The 24,001-nt window shown below is 32.7% G+C and overlaps 1 protein-coding gene across 1 annotated transcript in view; it reads left to right on the forward strand.

Moving 5' to 3' along the window:
• The window catches only part of ZNRF2 (zinc and ring finger 2), an 83,855-nt gene that overhangs the window by 42,341 nt on the left and 17,513 nt on the right, over positions 1 to 24,001 (forward strand). The window contains exon 2 of the mRNA XM_079151156.1: positions 4,849 to 4,944. Coding sequence (XP_079007282.1) covers positions 4,849 to 4,944 — 96 coding nt within the window. The remainder of the gene's footprint in view (positions 1 to 4,848; positions 4,945 to 24,001) is intronic.

Below are 24,001 nucleotides of genomic sequence, written 5' to 3' on the forward strand. Positions count from 1 at the left end.
AATAGAAGCAAAAGCCCCAAATAAATAGAAATCTTATAAGCACTATTGAAATATCCTTCTGCTACATATATTGACTTTTATCATAGTTCTACATATTTGTTTTCTTGTCTGTTGTGTGTTGAAGGCTTTTTCCAAATGTCCTTATGATTATGTTCAAATTATATTTGGCAGGAATATACATGAGTATATTACACCCTCATTGTGTCACAGCAGAGAGCATATGATGTCAGCTTTTCCTTTTGTTAAATATTTATTTAAGATGATACCAGTCATTTTTTCCATTGAAGTACCTTTGTTTAGCTAAGAGACGGTGGGTTAGTATTTTCAGAATTATCCCTTTGTACTTTTGCATTCTTTTAAAACTTAATATATTAAAATGTGTGCATTATTTTGATTCTCAATTTGCCCAAATGTGGCCAAGAAGGAACTCTTTGAAACTGGCACAACAATATATTGTAGTTTCCTTGTCCTGAACCTGGAACCACCATTTCTCCAAGGAATTTGGGTTCTTTTTTTGTGGAAGAATGATAATGTACAAACCTAAGGCTGGATGCCGAGTCTGCTTATTGATACTGGGTTGTTATTGCTGCTAGGCTCTTGGAGTGGATAGTGTGTATATATTTTTCTTTGTCATTATCTATTTGATGTCCTTTGTTGCTTTTTAATTTTAGGTATGAATTTTCCCCCATCGTTGATTTGTTTTTATTTTTTAATTAAAAATCATTAATATTGTTCAAAAATCACAAACTTTGTTAAAAGGTATATTCAGAGTACATTCTTACCTATGTCTTTTGCCATTTTCACCACCTCTGGATAACTTGCGTTTAAATCCTATTTTGAAGTGTATCCTTTGTTTTTCTTGCAGATGTACACATATACATGCATTCTTATTTACTCTTCTTTCTTACACAGTTGCTACCATAGTATGTTAATATGTTCTGAATATCACTCCATTTCAGTTCGTAGGGATCTTATTTCTTTTTCACACATTTCCTCGTTTGGCTGTACCATGGTTTGTTTACCAAATCTCATGTGTGATCAATTAAATTGCTTCCAATATTGTACTATTTCAAATAGTGTCACAGTAAATTACTGTGGGTGTATGTGTGTCAGTGTGTATGTGTGTTTTAATTGTTGGGGATCTACTTTCTGGGTTGGTTCTTAGAACTAGATCAGAAGAAAAATACAATTTTGATTAGATATTTACCTTTCTGTACAGATTGTACAATTTTGCAATCCTACCAGCAGCATATGCTTATTTACCCATAGCCACACCAACAGTGTGTTACCAAGCTTTTGTGTTTTCACCAATCTGTGATGAGAAATGGTATCTCAGTGTAAAGTAGAGCCTAAGGATAGAAAACTGTCTTGTACCTACATAGAACCACCTGGATTTCTAATTAAATACAGTGAGTTAAATACCTGTGTTTTTCTGTCTTCTCCCCTAAGTCAATAACATGGGAATAAAGAAAGGCAAAGAACTTGAAAGTGTTTTTTTTATTCTTTATTCAGGCACTGTGCAGTTTTTCATTTAAATGTCATTTTCATATCTTTTTGGTGAAATATCTTTTTAGAGCTTTGGCCCACTTTTCTAACAGTATTTAATTTTTATTTTTCTCAGTTTTAAGTATTTTTTATATATTAAGGACATTGTCTTGTTTGTTTCTTTTGGGGGCGCGGGTACCAGGGATTGAACTCAGGGGCACTCAACCACTAAGCCAAATCCCCAACCCTGTTTTGTATTTTATTTAGAGATGGGGTCTCACTGAGTTGCTTAGTGCCTCATTTTTGCCGAGGCTGGCTTTTAACTCGCGATCCTCCTGCCTCAGCCTCCTGAGCCACCTGGATTACGTGTATTGGCCACCTCATCTGGCCTCTTTTTGTTTTTGATATATTTTGCAAGTATTTTTGTCATTTGTCTTTTGAATTTGCTTTTGATTAATTTCACCATGATAATCTTTTCCTCTTATGGCATAATGCTATAGAGAAAGGCCTTAAAAAGTTGATCGCAAGTTTTATGTGCAAGACAAAGACTTACAATAGACAAGAATCTTTGATGCTTCATTCGACTTAAGAATCTGCCATATTTTTAATGGGTAGAAATGGAGCCTGTGGAGAAGGACTTTTTTCAGTGTGCTGATCTTTATTACTCTTTTCTTCTCTGCCCACTGCCATGCCCAGTATCCTCAATTCTGCACAATAAATCTCCATTCTCCTGCTTTAGTGGGAGAATGGTAGTTGCTTGCCTGGGTGTCATGGATGGGAGCCTAGAGATCTGTTTTTATTCAGTCTTTCCATCACTTTTTTGCCTCGTGCATCACCATTACCTGAATAGTTAGGGAGCTATGGATTCCTGTCTCTCTTCAGAGAATTGACTTAGCTTTTTCAGCATTCAGGATATGTTTATCCTGAGAGTCCCATTAATTTGCTCATGAGTTTTTTTTTTTTTTTTTTTTTTTTTTTAATCTCTGTTTTGCTGCTGACTTTCCTCAAGTTCTTTATCTCATCCTTCTAGCATTTTATTTCCTTTTATTTCATTTTAGTGAGTTTTGGGAAGAGGAGAGAGCACATGTGTTTAATTCACTCTGGAAATTCCCGTGGTTCTTTGTACATACTGTTTTTCCTCCATAGGATTGCTGGATGACTCTCAGTGAAGCTTTCTAGTTTTATAATGATGTACATTTATTTAATGATTTAGGGCTTGTGTGCCAGTACTCAGATAATTATGATCAGTAGCTCTAACGTTGGTCACCTCTCCCCATTTTATGCCTTGTATAACTTAAAAGGAAGCGAGTTTTAGAAATTCCAAGGGAAAAGGATTTTTGGTCCTTGAAATTTGTTTGCTGCTTTGAGGGCCTCTTCGCCTTCTCCCAAGTTGATCAAGTTTCACTGTATCTGATATACTCTGTGTTAGGCGATTATTTATTTTTGGAGTTCGATTTTTAAATGAATTCTCTCTACTTCCTCCCCCTTTCATTATGGTGGTTTTCAGTAAGTTGAAGTAAACATTTCTTTTAAAATGCAATTGATAGGGTTTTTAAAATGTTCAAAATCATACAATTCATTTAGGAAATTGAATATTTGAATGAGAAGCCTTGCTAAAACCTTTCCTCAAATCCTTATAAAGTTGTATGTGAGATTATGATTGTGGTCTGACTTATTTGGTTAACCATTATCATGTCACCATAGAAGGATGGTCCTCAAACCTAGAGAGCTACAGAATGTCTCTTTCACCACCAATTATATTAGTTGTCTCTCACAGTGTTGCTCCTTCTTCCCTCTGCATGTCTGCTCCAGGATCTCCATGTGAACCCTTTCCCATGCTTGCCTATAGTTTTTGTTCTCTCGTAAGTCCAGCTTACACACAAGTCATCACAGATACTCCACACTCTCTTACCTATTGACTTTTCTGTTACTGCTTTTTATTATTGACCAGTATAGTTTTCACTGTTTCTTTGTCATATTTCCAAGAAAAACTGATTGAACCAGCCTATCTCTTGGTTTCACTCCTCATTTGTTCCTAGCCAAACTACAAATTGGCTGGAATCATATTCAACTCTGCTTAAGCATCTTGGAGTATTGGGGTGGAGAGTGGGGAGAGAATAGTGGGGCAATAGGGAAACATAGTGTACATGAAGACTGCCTAAGCAGTAAGGAACCAGGGGGTTGGTTAGTTGCCTTTGGTAAATAAGGGGGCAGAGTAAAACTGACTAATGACAGATTCTGTCCTTTAGTATGCTTATTTTTAATAGAGTACTTCAGGCAAATACTTGGTAGCACAAAGACTAGCTAATATTTAATTTGTCAAAATTGACAACAAAAATCTGTCCTGGTTTGATACTGTTGTTATTTATATTATGACTTTAGTAACATAGTATGATGGAAAGATGACTTGATAGTTGTTTATTACTATAATAAATTACCCAAGGCTGGGTAACTTTATTTATCTTTCATTTTATTTGTTCTTTTTAGATATACATGACAATAGAGTATATTTTGACATATTTTTACAAATATGGGGCGGGGTAACTTTAGAACTAAGGAGGTTTCCTTAGCCCTAGTTATGGAGGTCAGGGGCATGGTACTGACTGGTATCAGTTTGACTCTGATGAAGGCCTCATAGTGGGTGGTACCATGGTGGCAGGAGAGATCACATCACCAGGTAGGAAGCTAGAGAGCCATTAAGAGGTTAGGCTCAGGCTTTTATAATTCTAGAATCCACTTTAATCCCTTGTGAGGGCGTGCCATGAGTGACCTAAGACCTCCCACTAGGCCCCACTTTTTAAAGATCCTATCCCCTCTTCACCACCTGGGAATGAAGCTTCCAACACAAGAAATCCTGGGGGACTAACTCATGCCAAACCATAGCAACTACTAATGTAGACATCAGGAGTTTTAGATTGTAGACCTGTTTTTGCTGGTCTGAAAGCCTTCACATTCTTCATTAAAAGTTTTTAAAATATTGGATAGTTTCTAAAGTCCTGTGAGACTACAAAAACTTGTGAATCAGTGTACTTTACAAGGTTGGTCATATTAGAAAGCTACTATAACATGAAATCATATGTATAGATAGATTAAAAAATTACAAAGAGGAGAATTACTAGACCAGTACATTAGGAAGAGTGAGAATTCTCATTTGAACCTGTTTTTTTTTTAAATGATGGGATGATTTTCATAAACTGATTTAAGCCAGATATTATAGTCACATATTTTTCTTATTTAGTTGTATGCAAGTACTGATGCTTTATTGTGTGGTATTGAAGTTTGAAATGCTTTTGATCGTCCATGCTTTTTAAAAATCATAGTTGGATATTAAGAATAGTTAATTGGGTTTTTTGTATTTTTTAGGATTTAAGTGCCCTGTATGCTCAAAATTTGTACCCTCCGATGAAATGGATTTGCACCTTGTGATGTGTTTAACAAAGCCAAGAATAACCTATAATGGTAAGTCCACTACCTTAAGATAATAATTTTAAATAGAATTCCTTACAGGTCGTGAATTTCGTGTTTTCAGTAAAATTTAGATGGCAGAAAGGCCTTTGTGTCCTCTGTGTTAGACCATTAGTTGTTCTCAAACACTGTTCTCAGAACCCCTCACACTCTTAAAAAGTTACTGAGAATTTCAGAGAGCTTTTTCTTTACTAGGTTATGTCTGTCGATATTTGACATATTAGGAATTAGGACAATTAAATTTTTTTTACTTAATTTAAACATACTAAATGTAATGTTGACATAATTTTTAAGTGAAAAGTAAATTTTCTAAGAAAAAAATGATGAATAGAGTGGCATTTTCTTACATCTTTGCAAGCTATAATGTTTGGCTTGGTAACAAAGAATTCTCAATATCTTTTCTGCATTCATTTTGTTGTGATATGGCACTTCATGTGTCCTCTGAATACCTCCACTGTAATGGAGAGAATGGGAATGAAAAAGGCAAATGATGGCTTATTGTTAGTATAAAAATAATTTTTACCTTCTTAAACTAAAAAGAAACTCAAAGAATCCCTTACTTCCCCTACTCCAGAAAATTCTTTGAGAACTGCTACACTGAAATGAATATTTCGGGTCAAGCCTAAGTAAAAAGTAATGTTTGCAATGACCATTTTCTAAAGTAAGCTTGCATGATTGAAGTTGCATCTTTTTTCTTATTTCTTAAAAGTGTGTAATAAATGAAGGATACATATTTAGGAATACAGAATGTTTGTAAGTATAGTAAATAGATGGCTAAATGGAAGAAAAGAAGGCATGAAATAGGGATCACCTACACCTATGCCATCCATTTATGTCTGTTTCTTTCTCCCCAAAACATTTCCATTCTGTGAGTCCTGAGGGTGGCTGGCACTTGACTTAGGCCTGGTGTTTTGGAATTGTACTATTCTTTCTGGACCAAAATCTCTAGCTATTTATTTAGTCTCTAGGAGAGATCTTAAGTATAGTCTTAGAGGCTGGGGATATAGCTCAGTTTATAGAGTGATTTCCTGTCAAGCACAAGGCCCTGGGTTCAATCCGCAAAAAAAAAAAAGTATAGTCTTGGCATACTTTGGAGAAAAAAATCAAGTAGTTTTTTCCTAATAAATTGAATGAGAGAAGAGTGAAAGTTCTTCCCCTCAAAATTATATAAACTGAAAAATTCAGAAGAAAAATTTCAGATATTTTAGATGTAAAATATGATTTGAAATAAAGTGAGTAGAATATTAATAAACAGTGAAGCCAATTGAAAGGTGGACTGGATGCACAAGTATCTTTTGAGCATCTATTATATTTGAGGTATTGTGTTAGGAACTAGGAGTACAGCAATGAATAAAATAGAGGTGGAGCTTATAGTTTAATAGTCACTGATTTCATTGAGCTAAAATTTATTGGTTATATAAAGATATTACATGAAAAATATTGTGTACAAGCACTTTGTTAATCAGAGATCTCTGAGGTAACAGAAATGTTAAGAAAGGTAGAATTTAAATGAACATATTACTTTGGATTGGTGTTTGCAGATTGTTTAGAGATCAGTACCTGCTGTACCTCAAAGATAGTGTTTCAGCCAAGCTATTATAGTGGTGACAATAATATAGTGGTGATATTCTCCCATTCATTTGCCAATGAATATGTGAAAGTAGCTTTTGTAGTTATTTTGAATAGTAAATGTTCCTGTTGGTAATATCCTAACCAAGTACAGTAATATATTTGCGCACAGTCTTAGTATTCTTTCTGTACATGTACCTTTTATGTAATATATACAGAATACAGTCATCTTAGGTGTTTGGGTATTTGACAGTTTTTAATTTCCAAATTTTCTATGTTCAAGTCATTAAATTTTTTACTAGCTTGGTGATTCAAAGAACCAATATATAACCTTCTGCTTGAGATACTGTAAACCAAAGGTTGAAGTTTTAAATATTTAATAGTGTTCCAAATTCTAAAAAGAATAAACAGCATGAAAAAAATTAAGTTAATGAAGTTGCAGCCATTCTTAATGTAGCAAGGCCTGAATATTTAAAATTGTTTATTATATATTGAACTATATAAACATTCATTTTTTCATAAAATTTATATATAGTTTTTAAAGTTTTAAAACTAATCTTTGGATGATGGCCTTGTATGAGTGAAGGAAGAGAAAAGAAACTTCAACTAGACTGATTTGGAGGATTACAGAAAGGTGACCCATTAGTAAAGTGTCTCCGTACCATGGGGAAACCTTGTTTTAAGCAGATCCCCTAGACTGCCATTTATAACAATAGTGCTGAGTCTATATGAAAACTCACCTCTTTAATGCCTAAGCAAGGTATCTAATATTATGAAGTTTAAAAAAAAGTGAGTCAGAGAATCTCTGAAGCTGATCTTTTTAGTCACCTGGACTCCTTACAGTTTCATATTATTTGAATTCCTAGTTGATTCCCAATCAGGTCGATTAGACCTGTAAATTCTATTAATGCTCAAATAAGAAATTTTTTTTAGCATAATGCTATTCCTGAAGTAGCTAGACCTGACATTTTGAAATTTGCAAATTGTATATTAATTTAAATGTCTATAAACATTCACAGCACGGAGAATAGTTAGGCTGGTTTCAGGCTGGATGTGTGTATAGACAAATTTCTGAGTAGAAAGAGTTGGTGATTTGTAGTTTCAAATTCATTCTCACTTTCAATTGATAATTAAAATCAATTAAATTCAAATTGATACATTAAATGTTGGTTTGCTTTTCAGCAGCTTTTTTTATTCAAAACCCATAAGTATGTCCATGAACACCCAAATCCTAGTTCCCAAAGAAGAAAATTGGATAGCTAGGTGGAAGTCGTCAGGGCTTAGGGAAGCTGGCTGAGCAGAGGTTCAGGTAGGAGGCCCAGGGCAATTGTGGCAGGAAAGGATCCCAAATGATGGGGTAATGTTATCTACAGGAAGTGGTATTTTGGTAGGATGGGAAAAATGTATAGTGCCATAGTGAACATCAACATAGATTGCCCTTATGTCAAGTCAGAGACTGCCTATTTCATATAAGTTTCCCCCTCTTTCATGTATTTCATTGTTTAGTTTATCGACCTAGTAATCCCTTGTACAGTTGGTGACTAATGTAAATATTATGAGTATTGAGTCTTGGTTTCCTTGTTCAACATCTTCGAAAATGTTTCAAAACCAGCAAATGAATTAAATATTAGCAAATTCTTAGTCTTGATTTTATTGATCTTCAAACTCCGTGGATCATGGTTTATTTTATATCATTATAAGTTCAATTTTTACTTTAGAAATCTGCGACTAAAGGCAGTAAGGGTTATATTTAAGAAATCTTTGTTTCATTTGTAGTTTTTTTTGTGCATGTGCCATGTATACCTGGAGGCGGAGGTACAACTTGAAAAAAAAAATTTGTCTTCCTGAGAGTTAAGTTACAAACTTACATAGTGAATCATAGCAGAGCTGTTTAAAATCATTAGAAAGCAGGTCGAAATTGAAAGGAAACTTGTTCTGCCAATGAAAGTGAGCAAAGGGATCATACTTTCTGCACTCTGTGGAAGACTTTTTTATCTTCTCAAGTGCCCCAAGTATTATCGATATGATTCAGGCTTTATTGTAATTCCAGTGCATGTACAGCCTTCTAATGATCTGGATTCCTATATGTACATTTACACAAAAGATAATTTTTTTTCCTTTTGTAGATACAATCCAGCCTTCCAGGCAGTTAAGATTCTCATTGTAAGTTAAAAGCTTCTTTTCTGCCTTATATAGAACATTTTCTTGGTTTAAAGATTTCTTCCCAAACATTTTAATTGTTCTGAGTTCAGGATGTTTTTTGAAGTTGGCCCGTCTTTTACAATTGAAATTAAAAAAACAAACCAAAAAAAAAAAAAAAATGGGGGCCAGAGGCATAACTTTTCCTGGTAGAACTCTTGCTTATTAGCATGTGTGAGGTTCTGGGTTCAATCTTTAACACCACAAAATAGCAAACAAGCAAAAATCCCTTAACAATCACCAAGCACAATTTTAAAGAAGGTAGGTACTGCCTGAACATGTATGAACCTTGCTTTCTAAGGAAGGATTCAGTTCTATGAGTTGACATTGTCTTCATTTATTTGCATTGGTTGTTTCTGTGGTTGAGTATTAACTTAAATGTGGATCCCTACTTGTAGTTTCGAGTGACTTCATAAGCATTTACATGGTAAGACAGCACTGAAGTAATGAGCTATTTTTTAATGCTGCATATTAATCATTATCTGGAGTGAAATGAAAGTCAATAAAAAGTATTGTGTCCTTCATTCTGTTTTATACAAGTCTCAAAAGTAGATGATCTCTTAAAAGAACTTGAAGAAGTAAAAGCAAAACCCATGAGAGAAAATAAAAATAAATAACATTACATAAAATAAGTATATAAATATATGAAACAAGTATAAATAATATGTAAATATATGTATTACATTATGTATAAATATATACAATGGTGAATAAAGAACAGGAAGTTTAAGGAGAATAAAGAGCACAAATGATCAGGACTGCCATTAAAAAAAAAAAAAAATCCATAGCTTAGAGACACCATAAATCAAATTTCAGAGAAAAATGTTAAAATAGCAAATAATAATTTTGTACCCTTTTCCATTTATGTTAGCATTCCTAAAATGCTTCTTGTTTTGTGGAAAAATTTGAAATTTAGCAGATGTTTGCTTTTTAAAGCTAGTGAGTCAGAAATGGTCATATAAGAGATTTTACCATTGTTTTAAGTCTCATCCAGTCTCCTAAATTGTAAGCCCAGTTTATGTGGCATTAAATTCACTTTCACTGCCCTTTTGTAACACATAGCACCAATTTGTGTTTATGTTATGAAGTATAGTAGTACTTTGTACAAAGTGCAGACTTTGAATTTAGCTTTCTGAGTTCAGAGCCCAGTTCTGTCACTTAATAGCTATGTGATCTTGATCTTGGATTTCTCTCCTGTGGAAAAAAAAATAGTACTACATTTGGGTGTTACCTATCTTCATAGTTTTTTTGAAAATCAAGTGAGATTTCTCACGCACAGTTCTTCACAGGTAGTGAGTGCTAAGTAAATAAGACCTGTTGTTGTTATTACCAAGAAATATTACCTTCGAGTTTGAAAGGTAGACGTATAGTAGGTGCCCTATTATTTAACATATAATAAATCTAAAGTTCTTTTTATATTTTATTTTAAAAAGCACAGTTGTTTAATCCCAAATTAGAAGACTGAAAGTCTTACATAGAACATAGTTTTGTAATTAATAAAGATGGAGGGAGTGAAAGGATACTTGCTGTCACATGGTGTGACAATTTAACAATGCTTTTTAATGGAAAAGGAATACTCCCACTTTTTATGAGCAGCATGGTGGTCTGCACCAATAAAGTCTAAAGTTTAAATTTGATCATAGGTAGATTGCTTATGGAATTCTGGCAGAAATCTTCATAAAAGTATTTTATTCTGTATAGAAATAAAAATGCTATAAAAAGTTGTACATGGATAAATATGTTCCAGATGCATTCTTTATGGTTCACTATAAAAGAGAATGCATTAAAGAGAAATTAAAATTAAAATACTTAGTTTAGTGAGAAAATACTTAGTTTAGTAAGTTCTGATGGATATTGACGGTATGAGGTAGATTTCAGATTCCATTTTGGATTTCATAACATTTGAGAAGGAATGACATCTTTAATGAGTCTCTTATTTGTCTCATTTCATAAATCTATATATAAATCTTTCCTTTTTAAGGGGGCGGGTTCTCCTTTCCTTTTTACCACTTTCATAGGGCTGATTTTTTTAAAAAAAATCATTCCACACTCCAAAAAACTTGCTCAGGTTTAAGAAGAAATCAGGAGAAACAAAACAGAGCTTTAAGAGACCAAGTCAAACAACCTAACTGTCCTCAAAACTAAAAGGCTTTTTTTTCCTTGCTCACAGTTCTTATTTTGGCTAACATATGGTATTTACATCTCTCATTTTAAGGAAATCCTGGTTTAACTGTTGCTAAAATACATTTCCAAAGTTATCTTTTTTTTTTTTTTCTTTCCTTTTTGTTAAAGAACACAGATAGGGAAAATCAAGATGCGCCTGGAGCACCTTAGAAGAACTCCCAGTGGACAAATGCTGAAACAATTTGAGTAACAAAATTAATATAGCATGGTATTGGATGACAACAAGTATAAAATAAATGTATCTAGTCTATACTGACAAACAATGAATGAATGGATAGAGAAAAGCAAAAGCTTTACCTAGAAGACTTACTTTTAAGAGACAAACCATACATTTCCTTGGGAAAAAAATTTAATTGCAACAGTCTCATTTGTTATAAAAGAATTTTCCCTGAATTTTATAGTACACCACGTGTACTCTGTGATTTTAAGTGCTCCCAGGACACATTAAAACACTGTGTGGCATATATATAATTTGAATAGTAAATGAAAATAAGAGAATGAGAGTTGCTGTTAAGCTCAGCAACAAAGATAATTTTCTCTTCCTCAGATTTTAGAGGGAAAATGTGAGTTTCCTAAATTTTAGATGTGGAGTTCAAATAGTGAGAACTTGCATTAAAGCATTAATTTCAGATATTTTGTTTATTACATTATATAGAGTTCACCTAAATATATTGTATTATTCATTAACATAAGACCAAACTGGAAACTGCTGTACACTGTATCTTGCTTTTTGCTTTTGACAGTTTTTAGATGTTCAGTCTTCTATTGAAGAACACATTTTCTCTCTCTGTTTGGATTCATAGGGATTCTACATCTTTAGTGTTAAACTTGTTTATTTTCAGTGTTAATGTTGGGAACGTCAGTTTTTACCATTTGAACTTCAAACTGATTTTGGTAGTATAAAGAAAAGCTATTGGTTTTAGGTGAGCCCTTGGATTTTCTGAATGTCTAACTGTAAACTGAATACAAATGAAGATAGTGTTTTCAAGTGCTTATGCACTTGTGTCAAAAATAAAAAACTAGAGCCAGCACAGTGGTGCATGCCTGTAATCCTAGCTACATGGGAGGCTGAAGCAGGAAGATCACAAGTTCAAGGCGAGCCCCTACAGCTTAGAGAAACCCTGTCTCAACAGTAGAGCAATCCTAGGTTCACTCCTCAGTACTGTGGATAAAAATAAATTATCTCTTTTTGGTTTTGGTGCTACTGGGAATCAAACCCAGGGCCTCATGCATACTAGGTAAGCATTCTACCACTGAGCACTGAGCTACATCCAGCCCCTAAATTTTCTTTTACTGTGTGTGTGTATGTATATGTATAATTAATAATTTTGTTTCTTTGCCTTAACTGCATTAGTTTGAAGCTTACAAACAATGTAGAATAATAGGGTTGCCATCTGGCATGTCTATCCTGTTCCTGTTTAGTTGTTAACTCCGTTGAATGGATAATTTATGCTTTGAATATTGGTAAATGATCTTTATATATGTAATTTTATTCTCTTCAAAATAAAAAATACTTTTCATTTTATTAATTGCTTTTAATTAATGTTTATGTTGATAGATTTTTCTAGTATTCTAGTTCAATTGTATTGACTTCTAATATTGGTGGATTTCAATTCTTTCACTGTGGGTCAGTATTCTTTTAAAATATTGCTACCGAGGTAATGCATAGATAAAGGTTATGCAAATAAATGAATTTGAAAGCCTTCTATCTTCTGAAATAATTTGAATAATTTAGGAAGTTCTGCTCTTTCATATCAGATAATAATAGTAATTGTGCCTTAAGAAGATACTTCAAAGCTTGTAAATAATGCTAACATTTTTTAGTACCAAGGCCTATTTAAAGCAATTTCATTTCTTTTTTTTTTTTTTTTTTTTTAGTTGTGAGTGGACCTTTATTTCATTTAGTTAAATGCAGTGCTGAGAATCGAACCCTCACGCATGCTAGGCAAGCACTCTATCCCTGAGCCACAACCCCAGCCCCATTTATTTCTTTTTGGTCTTTCAAATTTAATAAAAGTATTTTAGGAATAAAATATTTTTCCTGTAGTTTTCATTTATCTCAGAGTTTTATATAATTTATCATTTTAATTTCCTTTTTGATTTAGAAGTGAATGAAGAAAAAACTGTAATTTCAAAGATAAATTTTGGGGAAGGAGATATATACGAGGGAGTGGTTTTGATTTTGATATTAGAAAAAGCTGCCTCTACCTCTCTGTTTTTGAAAGTCATTGTGTTTGTAGCCAAGTACATCATAGATTTCTGTAAATTGTGAGTGTAAGAGAAGCATATAGGTTTTCTATAGAGTGAAAAATATAGTTTCCTATTACATATATTGAGTTTGGTTGTAATATTGGAATAGTCTATATCCTTGCTTACAGATGTATGTTTGGTCTACGTGGTCTGACAGACTTAGGAAAAGATTTGTCAAAGTGTCACCATTGTGATTGTTGTTTTGGTGTTACTTCCCTTGCAACAATTTTTCTGGCTTTATATATTTCATAGCTATGCTCTTTGCACCAATATTTGACTTACTCCTTTTGAGGTAGAATCTTTTTTGTTATATTTTTTTCTATACCCCGTAAGACTTTTAGTCCTGTATTCTGCTTTATTTAATAATAGTAGTCTTGGTAGTAGTAGTAGTGGCAGTTGTTTTGCAGTGCTGGGGATCAAACCCAAGACCTTGCACTTGTTACGTAGGCAAGTGCTGTACCACTTAGTTGTACACTTCCAGCCCTCTAATATTATTTAGTCTGTTTAATCAGAAATTGAAAGATCTGTTTAACCTAGCTTGTAAGCTAACAAGTTAGTTGCATGGCTTCTGGCAGAAGATATAAGACTCAAAGAACTTCATTGCTCATTGCATTAACAATAGCAAGAATGTTAACCTTTTTTGATATCAGTTTCTGAAGCCTTAATTTCTACATGGCAATGTGAAGAGGACCAGGTGACATCTTTACACTTAAGTGAGTTGCATTACAAATGAAGAACCCTGATCTTTGGGAACCTGTGTCTTTTGAGATGTAGTCTTGTCCACCTTATGTGACAGTATCTCTCTCTTCCAGGGCTATTTGCCATACAAAAGATGAGGGAGACCCATGGAAAATTGTCTTCCAAAAGTGATTTATTTGCTTTTCCTGACATCTTTGCTTCTCTTTCATTTTTTAAAATTAATTTTAATTTTATTTTTGCATGGTACCAAAGCAGAGTTAAAAAGGATAGCCAGTGAAAAATCTCCCTGTCACCTTCGTACCTCACTTCCCCTTTTCAGAAGTAACCAGTACTACCAGTTTCTTGTGATCCTTCCAGAGATTTTTAAAATGCATATGCAAACATATATACATACTTTATTCCGGCACATACTTTACAGAGTAATACCGTGATGTACATAATTCTAAATCTTGAGGGTTTTTCCCCCTGTTATATATGCTAGCAGTTACTCCAAATGAGCTTCATCACTTTTCCTTAAAATTACTTTATATTTCATAGGTGAATACAACACAATTTACTAACCAGTTTCTTGTAGATAGCCTTTTAAATTGCTCTTGGTGTTTTGAATTTATGTAAATATGTCTATGGGATATATTCCTTATAACCTTGGCTTAGTCAGGTATGTATATATATTTGTATTCATGATTTCTTATTGCGCATCACATTCTTACAGGTATTTGAATCTATTCTTGACTTTTTCTCTTGCATCGATCAGTCTGATCACTTAGTTTTCTTCTACACTGTGTTCTTGCCAAGTTAATTTTTATATGGTGTCCTAATACCCAGACTCTACTCTTCAGTTTTCTACCCCTCCCCCAACAAATGTTTCTGGCCATTTGCGTTTATTATTTTCTCTGTGAATATTGAATTAATGTATCTAATTTTAAAATAAAAATCTCTTTTTCCCAGCATTTATGTACCATTTATTGCCCTTTAGTTTTCTGGAACCTGCTTATTTCCAAAGTTACCTAAAGGTCAATACTTTTTTCTCCTAAATCCTTATAATACATTTTTAAAATTTATAATACATTTAGATTAGTACTATTTTGTAGTGCTGCAGATTGAATCCAGGGCCTTGCACATGCTAGGTAAGCACTCTGCCACTGAGCTACATCCTCAGCCCTTTTTATTTTTATTTTGAGACCGTTTCTTACTAAGTTGCCCAAGCAGACCTCAAACTTGGACTCCTTTCTTTCTCAACCTTTGGAATAACTGGGATTACAGGCATGAACCACCATGCCTGATTAGTAGATTATTTTATAACACTTGTACTTGGTTCATCAACCTGTTTAAAAAAAATGTTATCAATTTGCATGCATTAGTTCATTATATGCTGCAAATTTCAGTGTGTTTTGACAAAGTGTAGTGTCAAATATCCAATTAAAGTATCATATGAATGCAGTCACCTTAAACTACTCCCAGTTTAACTTCCTCTCTCCCTCCCCTCAAACTCCTGATAGCCATCCATTTTTCAATGTGTATAGTATTGCCTTTTTCAAGTGTGATATAATTAGAATCATACAGTGTATAGCCACTTCAGACCACCTTTTTTCATTTCAGTTTTTTTATACCATTCCCTTATTAAAGGAAATTTTGTTTGCTTCCACTAGTTTTTTGGCAATTATAGATAAAACCGTTATAAATATTTTAAGTGCAGATTTTTGTGTAGGCTTAGTTTTGAAATCACTTGGTAAATATATAGCAGAACAATGCCAGATCATATCCTAGGCCTCTTGTTTTTTTTAAATACCACATTCATTTTATAGATTATTACTAGGAAATCAACATATTTGGTATTAGGTTTTCCTATCCAAGAATATGGTTTACTCCCCCCTTTTTAATTTTTTTAATTTCCTTGGTAGGGTCTCAACATTTTTTTATGAAGAATTATACAATGTTTTATTTAGTTTATTCTTAGGTATTTTGAGTCTTCCGAACAAAATTATGTGTGCTTCAGGAAAAAATAATTTGGACTTCTAGAGACATTTAAATAGCATTTAAATCATATGCTTTTAAAGGTTTAATATAATTTCCTATAGAAGTAGCTGGGTTTCAGGCTTTTTTGAAGGATCATTCATTTTTATTTTTCTGTGAAAATTGATCTCTTTCAAAGATTTATCTTTAATTTCTTTTTTAATTGATATTCTCCAAAAAATCATCTACTTCATTGCCTCATGCAGTTGAGCAAAGTAGTCTCTCCTGGATTCTTTACACCAAAATGTGATTATTTCCCCAATTTGTTCTTCATTTTTATATTTGTATTTGTACTTCCTTAACACTTTTTATTAGCTAATTGATTTTTTTCTGCTTCCTTAGGCATACTTTTTCTCAGTTTTGTTTGGAATCCCATCTAATCTTTATTTTTCTTTTGCTCTGTTGGTTGACCGACTTACATTTCTTAATATGGTTAACCAGTTTTAATTCTTTACAGTTTTATGACTTTTTAACAATTTTTCGCTAAGTGGACAGTTTTTCTTTGTTGTTTCTTTTAATTAGGAATAATTCTGTTTTACTTTTTTACTTTTTAGTGATCACTTTTGTAATCACAACTTAATTGTGATTAATCCTCGTTTTTCAACACTAGGTTTTTTGTTTTGTTTTATGTTTGTGTGTAGGTTTTTCTTTCTCTTTCTCTTTTTCTTTTTCTTTTTTTTTTTTTTTTTTTTTGGCAGTAGGAGAAATTGTACCCGGTAATCTACCACTGAGTTACATTCCCAGCTGTTTATTTTTTGTTTTGACACAGAGTTTCACTAAATCATACAGATTGGCCTGGAGTTTGCAATCCTCCTGCCTCAGCCTTTCAAGTGGCTGGGATTACAGGAGTGGACCACTGGACCCCACAACACAGACACTATTAACTTTGTTGTGTGAACATTGGTGAAGTTAGTGTATTTCCTATTTCTCCCTTTTCTACTCTGTTCATATTTTATTTCAATTTACTTGCCTTTATGACGCTAGGGATCCAACCCATGACCTAGAACCCAAGACCTGGAACAGCATACCAGGCAAGCTTTCTACCACTGAGCTAGTGCTGTCCTAATTTTAGTTATTACATTATTTCAGTGTTTACTTTGTATTCTTAAACATACATCATACATTGCCAAGCACAGGGTGTAGCTTCTGAGGTAGTTGAAGTAGCAGGATCACAAGTTTAAGGCCAGTGTGGGCAATTTAGCAAACCATGTTTCCAAATAAAAATAAAGAAGCCTGGGGATGTAGCTCAGTTGGTGGGGCACCACTGGATTTAGTCTCCAGTACCACCAAAATCAAAACAAAAATACTCATTGTATATTGGCTTTGCTATATCAGTTTCAAATGGTGCTTTTGACCCCCTAGTTATTAAAGATAAGATGATAGAGCTAAGCTTAAAATCACCTCCTACCCTAACCACTCTCACCTTTTTAAAATGTTGGTAGATATATACTTTAGACATTATCTAATGATAGTTCCCATTTTTGTTTTAATCTTATAGCTAAGTAGATTCAGTTCTCATTGCCAATCCTTTTACTTTAATTTTTTCTAGGCATCTCTTGGTTAGCTTGAAGTTCATGCTTAGGTAAATCCTTTGAGATGGGCTCATGGGTCTAGTCCCCTAGACTTCTTTGGTGTTTAACACAGACTACGATTTTTTAATTCTTGCATTCAAATTTGGGTGTAAAATTTTTGGTGTACACTTTGTTTACTTGAGAATATTATAAGCATTTTTCTAGGCTTGTAAGTTTAAAACATTATTATGAAGACATCTGAGACCAACCTGATTTTCTCTTCTTTGAAAATTGAGCTACTCATTTGCCACCATCGTGCCCAGTTTTTTTGGGCGGGGAGGGTGCTGGGAAATGAAATCTCTATTTTTAACTAGTAAATATCTATTAAGATGTATTTTTAATAATATGGATTTTTCTGTATTAATTTTTTTCTAGGATTCAGTTTGCCCTTAAAACGTAGATCTAGATCTGCTTGTCTATAATATTTTCATATATTTTTCTTGTTTTTAATATTTTTGACAATAGATAGGCATCATTTGGTCTCCTTTTCTTCTTTTCAGTGTTTTTTTTTTTTTTTTCTTTCTCTAATTCTTAACTCTGATATCTGCTCATCTTTTCTCATTTCTTTTCCCCTGTTCCCCTAACTGTGGTTTGAGGAATATCTCTTCTTCCTTGTGCTTCTTTCAATTTCATCTTCATTTTGTAATATTTTTTTTTCTTCTGCTTGAAATCTTACTCTCACACTTGAGCTCTTACAGCTTTGCCTGTGCTCATGGATGATTGCTTCCTTGTGTTTTCTTAGTATTCATGGCAAAATCTTTTTTTTAATCCTTAAGACTGGATAGTGTATTATAAAGGTGTTCTGTCATTCAGCATATACACATTTATATTACAACTAGTATATTTGGTGCTTTTTTTTCTTTCTTACTTCTTTCCCAGCCTTTTCCAGATTGATCAAGTCTCTTTCCCTTCCAAATTAAATCCAAACTTCTTCTGTGGATTTTTTTTTTGTTTCCTAAGCTACATCCCCAGCCCCTTACCCTTTTCTAGTGAATTTGCTCAGGTATTGCTGACTGCTGGGTAATTTTAAGGATTAGTAAACTTTGACCAAAACCATTAAGAAAAATAAACTTTCCAAATCAGTGTAATTTCACCCACTTCCTAGAGGGAGGGAAATCACATTGTTCTTCCTTGATTTTCATTTGGCTTCATTACCAGAGAAATCTGGAACCTGTATGTAAATCTGAATTTAGATTCTCCAGGATCTAGCAATCAGTTCAGTTATTTTAGTAGCAGTGTGAAAAAGGATCAAGAAAGAGGTCTCAGTTGTTAATGATACATAACTTATAACTTGTTAATGTCAGAGCTACTGTTTTTTAGCTTCTTGATTTTTTTTTTCAGATATCTGAATTTCATACTTTGCTTATTTCAGGAGTAAACTTTTAAACTATTTTTCTTATGCATACCTATTTTTGAAACTTCCTCCATATGTACTAATAAGCATGTAAGTGTTTATTGAAAATTTTAGCATATAATCAGTGCTTTTTAGTTGGTTGACTGATAGGAACCTCCTGGGCAAAGGAGTCGTACACTTAAAAATTTCCTAATATGAACTCGTTGCATGTGGTAATACTATTTTGAGTTGAAATTTTTCAGATTATTTCAATATTGCTGTAATAACATTTTGTTTATAATCAGCTAACGTTTAGCTAGTGCCTCATGTATTTTCACATTTTTAGCTCTGTTATTTTTAATTATCAGTATTAAAGACCATGTGAGATGTAGGTGTTTTCACTTTACAGTTTATTTGAAGAAAATGAGGCTCCAAGAGGTTTGTAAAATGTTCCAAGTTCAAGCCTGTTCTTTTTCCATGAGACTGCCTTAATTTACATTATCATTAGATCTTTCAACAATCCTAAGACAGGTCAAGCAGGTTTTTTTTATTATTACCACTTTAGATTGCAGAAAACAAACTCAGGGAATTCCCCCCCCCCCACATCCTCAATCACATAACTAGTATTCAGATCATACCTTTTCTGTAGACATTTGACAAGCATATTTAATTCTTCCCACTATCTTACCAGAATAAGTATTTGTTTCCCCCATTATATTCTTAAGTATAATTGCAAGAATTGGAATTTGAGCCTAGCTAGGACTAAGGTACACACAAGGTGATTGTTTGATTTATTTGGGTTTTTTTGTTTTTGTTTTTGTTTTGCTATTATCATATTATTGTAATTGCTTGACTTCTTTTCCATTGCCATTGAGAACCCATATACGTTATAACTTAATATATTAGTCTAATTTTAAAAGTATATAGCTTGAAAATCAGATACATACTAGCATTTTGTTTTTTTCCAGGACTGATGTTTTTCTCTCTAGTGATTCAAGACAGATGAACCTGGAATCTTATTTCTAAGTCATGTTTATTCTATTTTATTATGTATGCAGCATTTTCAGAAAACTATATATTTTTTTTCATGTGGACAACTCATTTGGAAATATAACTGTTTTAGAATTTGTCAAATCAGTGTGATTCTTGAGTTTGGGCTTTTTTGTTGATTTCCAACAGGAAAAAAGCATAGGAAAAATTGTTTTAGTTTGATTGGAAGTCGGGTGATTATTTGATAATCTAATGATTTCTTAGGTGATTTGTATGACTACTTGTAACTTGTTAGAAACCTACTTTTGTATAATAATTCATTTGAGTTGGGTTTTAATGGCAGGTTAGGGAACAAAGAAATGCTCAAGAAGGCTGGGTCTCCTGAGTATGAAGTTATAATCCCTTCCATATATTTTAGCTTTTATCATTTTGGTTTGAGTTCCATTTTGTTTTGGATACATTTTCTAGAAGGTGCCAAATGTCAATTTCCAAAATACTCCAGAGTACAATTTTTTTTAAACTCACCAAGAGCTGCAAATTCTATCTTCTTTTGAAGAATTAATATTAATTCTACATTGTTTCTAACAATGCAGATTGAAGAGTAGCTTATGTTTAGTAATCAATTCTTGTTATATTTAAACTTTTTATATTTACAATAATGTAATTGTCAATGGCATTTAGGCAGATAAGTCCGTAATTCCTAGTTAAGCCAAAATAATAAGGTTCTAAAAGGAATAAAAACTGACCCTGATGGGGAACATTCCAGTTTTAGACAAATTGATAAAAGTTATTCCCATATTTTAATGGATATATTTAACTTACAGTGAAAATAGCACCTTCTTTTTGTGAAATAGCATCTTAAAATCCCATTATGATATTTGAGTATAGAAATAACGGATAAATCTGAGGTCTAGGATATTAGTGTTAACTTCTTTTAAACCAGTTAAAGATAACTTACTATCTGAAGTATTTATTAATAAACTTTGTGAACCCAAACTTTTCATTCTTTAAGTAATTGCTTCTTACTAATGTTGTGAATTTTTTTAATTCTTGATTTTTCTAGGGATTATTTCACATTTCAGCTGCTTTTGTTTTCTACTGCTATCATTGAGGGTTCAAGAACAAAAAATAAGTCTTCAGGTAAAATGCCTGATCCATAATAGTGCTTGACATTGTATTTTGCTGAAAAGATCATATACCTGTTTGGATGCTTGATCTGAAAATAAAGTTGTGATTATTATGAAGTTTTCGCATGGAGTTTTCTTGGCTGCCTCTAACAAATTCAGTTTTATTTGTTCTTTTCTTTTTGTTTTTTTAAAGAATTTTGGCTGTCTGCTTTTTTCATGTTGTCTTGGTCTGCAATGACTATCTGAGTATGTGCTTGAATCTGCTAAATATTTTAATTTTTGCATATTTGGCTGCTTTGAATTTTAAGTAATTTCTTTGGACAATGTAAATTTAAGAGCTTGAGAGGCTATAAGTAAAATATCAATTTACAGAAGTCTGTAATTTATAAATGTATGTTCATTATCTACTATATAGATTTCACATTTTGCCAAAATTGAAAGTTCCTTTCGACAGTTGCACTGGCCACATTTCATATACAATTTTCAGGCCATATGTGTCTAGAAGTTACCATTGTAGACAGCACAGATAAAGACTCTTAATTCAGAATGTTCTATTGGACAGGACCATTTTAAACTGTGCAGATAGTTGAGTGTAAACTCATATCTGATAGTACTTTAACAGTTTAATAAATCTGTAAAATAAAACGTGACCTGTCTTGAAAAGGCTTCCTCTAAATATGTAGCCACCTCCAGCTCGAGTATTTCAAACTTGATTGACTGTCTAAACTGTTCATTTGTGTTAGTATCTATGCAACTTTGAAGTGAACTTATTTCTTGTAGCAAAAAATCATGAAGTAGGCAAAAGGCTAAGAACTTAGCTACCCTAAATTTGAATCCTGAGCCACAATTTAGTGTTTAGTAACTTTTGGAAAGTTATTTAACTTCTTTGAGCCTCAATTTCCTTATATTTAAAATGGATGTAGCAATAATTACTTTGTAGGATTCATCTAAGACAAGTATGTTTAAAAACTACATAACATAGTAGATGTTTGTAATGCTTTAAATAAGGACTGAAACTACTTTTATAAATTAGTTAGGCAGCATTGTTTGCATGGAGTTGTTCCTAGCCTGGCAATCATAACAGGTGTTTAGAAATGGCTAGGTCAGATGTACTCCATAGAAGTTCTTAGTCAGTGTGGGAGTATTTTATGAAACTAAATTTGAAACAAATGGACCACAAGAATGGGGAGAAAAACAAATAGGGAGATAATTGACTTTGTTTTGGGAAGAAAACTATTATATAGTGTTTTTTATAACTTATAAAGTTTTATATATAATTCTGTAAAATTTTATTTCTATAATATACTAAAGAGAAGAGTAAAAGTACATTTCAGAATTTAACTAACATTTTTGAGGTTACATAGCTATAACAGGCTGGAAATTCATATTAAGTTTGCAACTTTAAATCTTACATTCTTTCTGCTTCAGCATGCTGGTTCTTCAGTAGCATTCTTGTCTGAGGTAGGAATATATTGCAGAATCTTTAGGGTTTCTGTTATATATAATCTTTTTACTTCCCAAGTGAGTCTGGTGCCAACTTCCAATTAAAAAAATCATTACTCTTTCAGTCTTCCCACTTTTTCTCTGTCTAAATCGATGCATAGATAATAATAAGGCAAGTAATGAGACTTATAATCAGTGCACTGATTTTTTTCCTGTTCCAGGTGCCTAGATAAAAGACTGACATTTTGAAAAAAACAACACTAGTTTCTTATCTGCAATCTCACCTGTCTGCATTGATCAGTACTTACAGAGAAGGGAACCCAGACTAGCCAACTCTGGTCGTTAAATCTTTTGGTGTTCCCTCCCTATATAAATTTTGGCTAGTTAGTAGTTGCCCTAAAGTATCGACTCATAAATGCCTGTGGGTACATATTATGAGTATTTTCAATTAACTGTCTAAAGATATTTAATGATCATTCCCCAACTATTTTGAAGATGTTTCCATTTTCTGGATATAGTGGTATTTCCAGGAACTTGACTGTGAATATCATATTACTAATGACTGTTTCACAGTTGTGAAACCTAGTTCCTTTGTGAAAGCAAAAACCCAAAACTTCCCTTTGAATGAAAGGACAGTGTCATAAGCAGTGAGCAAGGGGAATACTATAGCAGACCCCCTATGAAGAATAAAGTTAATTACATTGCACAGTGAATTTGCAAAACTGAAAATGTTTTTAAAAAAACAAAGACTAATTCATTCGGAAATAAGACTTTAAATTTTGAAAATTAAGTATTTGCTATTGAGTCAGTTATGAGGGTTTCATAGTAAGAATGAATTGTCTCAGTTGCTTCCATTCTGAAGTACAATTAAGGTTCTTTTAACTTAGTACCTGCAAAGCATCTGAGGGATAGTCCTTGCCCTTGTCAATTTTAAAATGACATTATACAGTACATGTAAATATATATAGTTGTTAATTATGTACAGGTTGAATGTCTTTGTTCAAATTTTCTTATAAATAGAATAAAATTCATAACTATTAAACTTAAAATGTTTTATTTTAATTAAATGTAAAATATTTTAAATACTAAAATTATTCTGATCTTAAAGACTTAAAAATATCTATTACAATAAAGAAATTAGACCCGGCCAAGTGTGAACATTTAATTGTTGTAAGATAGTTATTTTTTTGTATTCAGAATCTGTATGTAGTGGATTTCTATTTATTTTCATTGGAATCTGTTACTTTGGGCTTATGGCAAAAATGGTGCAATAGCATTTCTTTATTTTTAAAAGCTAATCTCATTTTTAAGTTTATTGTAGAATTTGTATTCACATAATTCTTCATTATAATGTTGATGTATCTTTGTGGTTAAAAAAAATTGAACTATTTGGAATTATAGACTACTACTTAAATTTATTAGTGTTTCCTTCCTATTGTTTTTCTTCTGTTTTCACTGCTGCTATCCTAGTTAGGTGCTTTACATTAGACTGGCTCCCTGTCTGAATTTTTCACTGAAAGATATTCAGGATACTAAGAGAAAAGGAGATACTAAGATAAAAGGATACTAAGGAAAAGGAGAAAAGGCTTGTGTTGGGATGGGGTGGGAATTGTGGGTGAGATTTCCAAGGTCAAGAAAAGAAAAATGGAGAAAGGGAACTTGAGGAAAGTGAA

Source organism: Sciurus vulgaris, assembly GCF_902686455.1.
Source record: "Sciurus vulgaris genome assembly, chromosome: 8".
Classification (NCBI taxonomy): domain Eukaryota; kingdom Metazoa; phylum Chordata; class Mammalia; order Rodentia; family Sciuridae; genus Sciurus; species Sciurus vulgaris.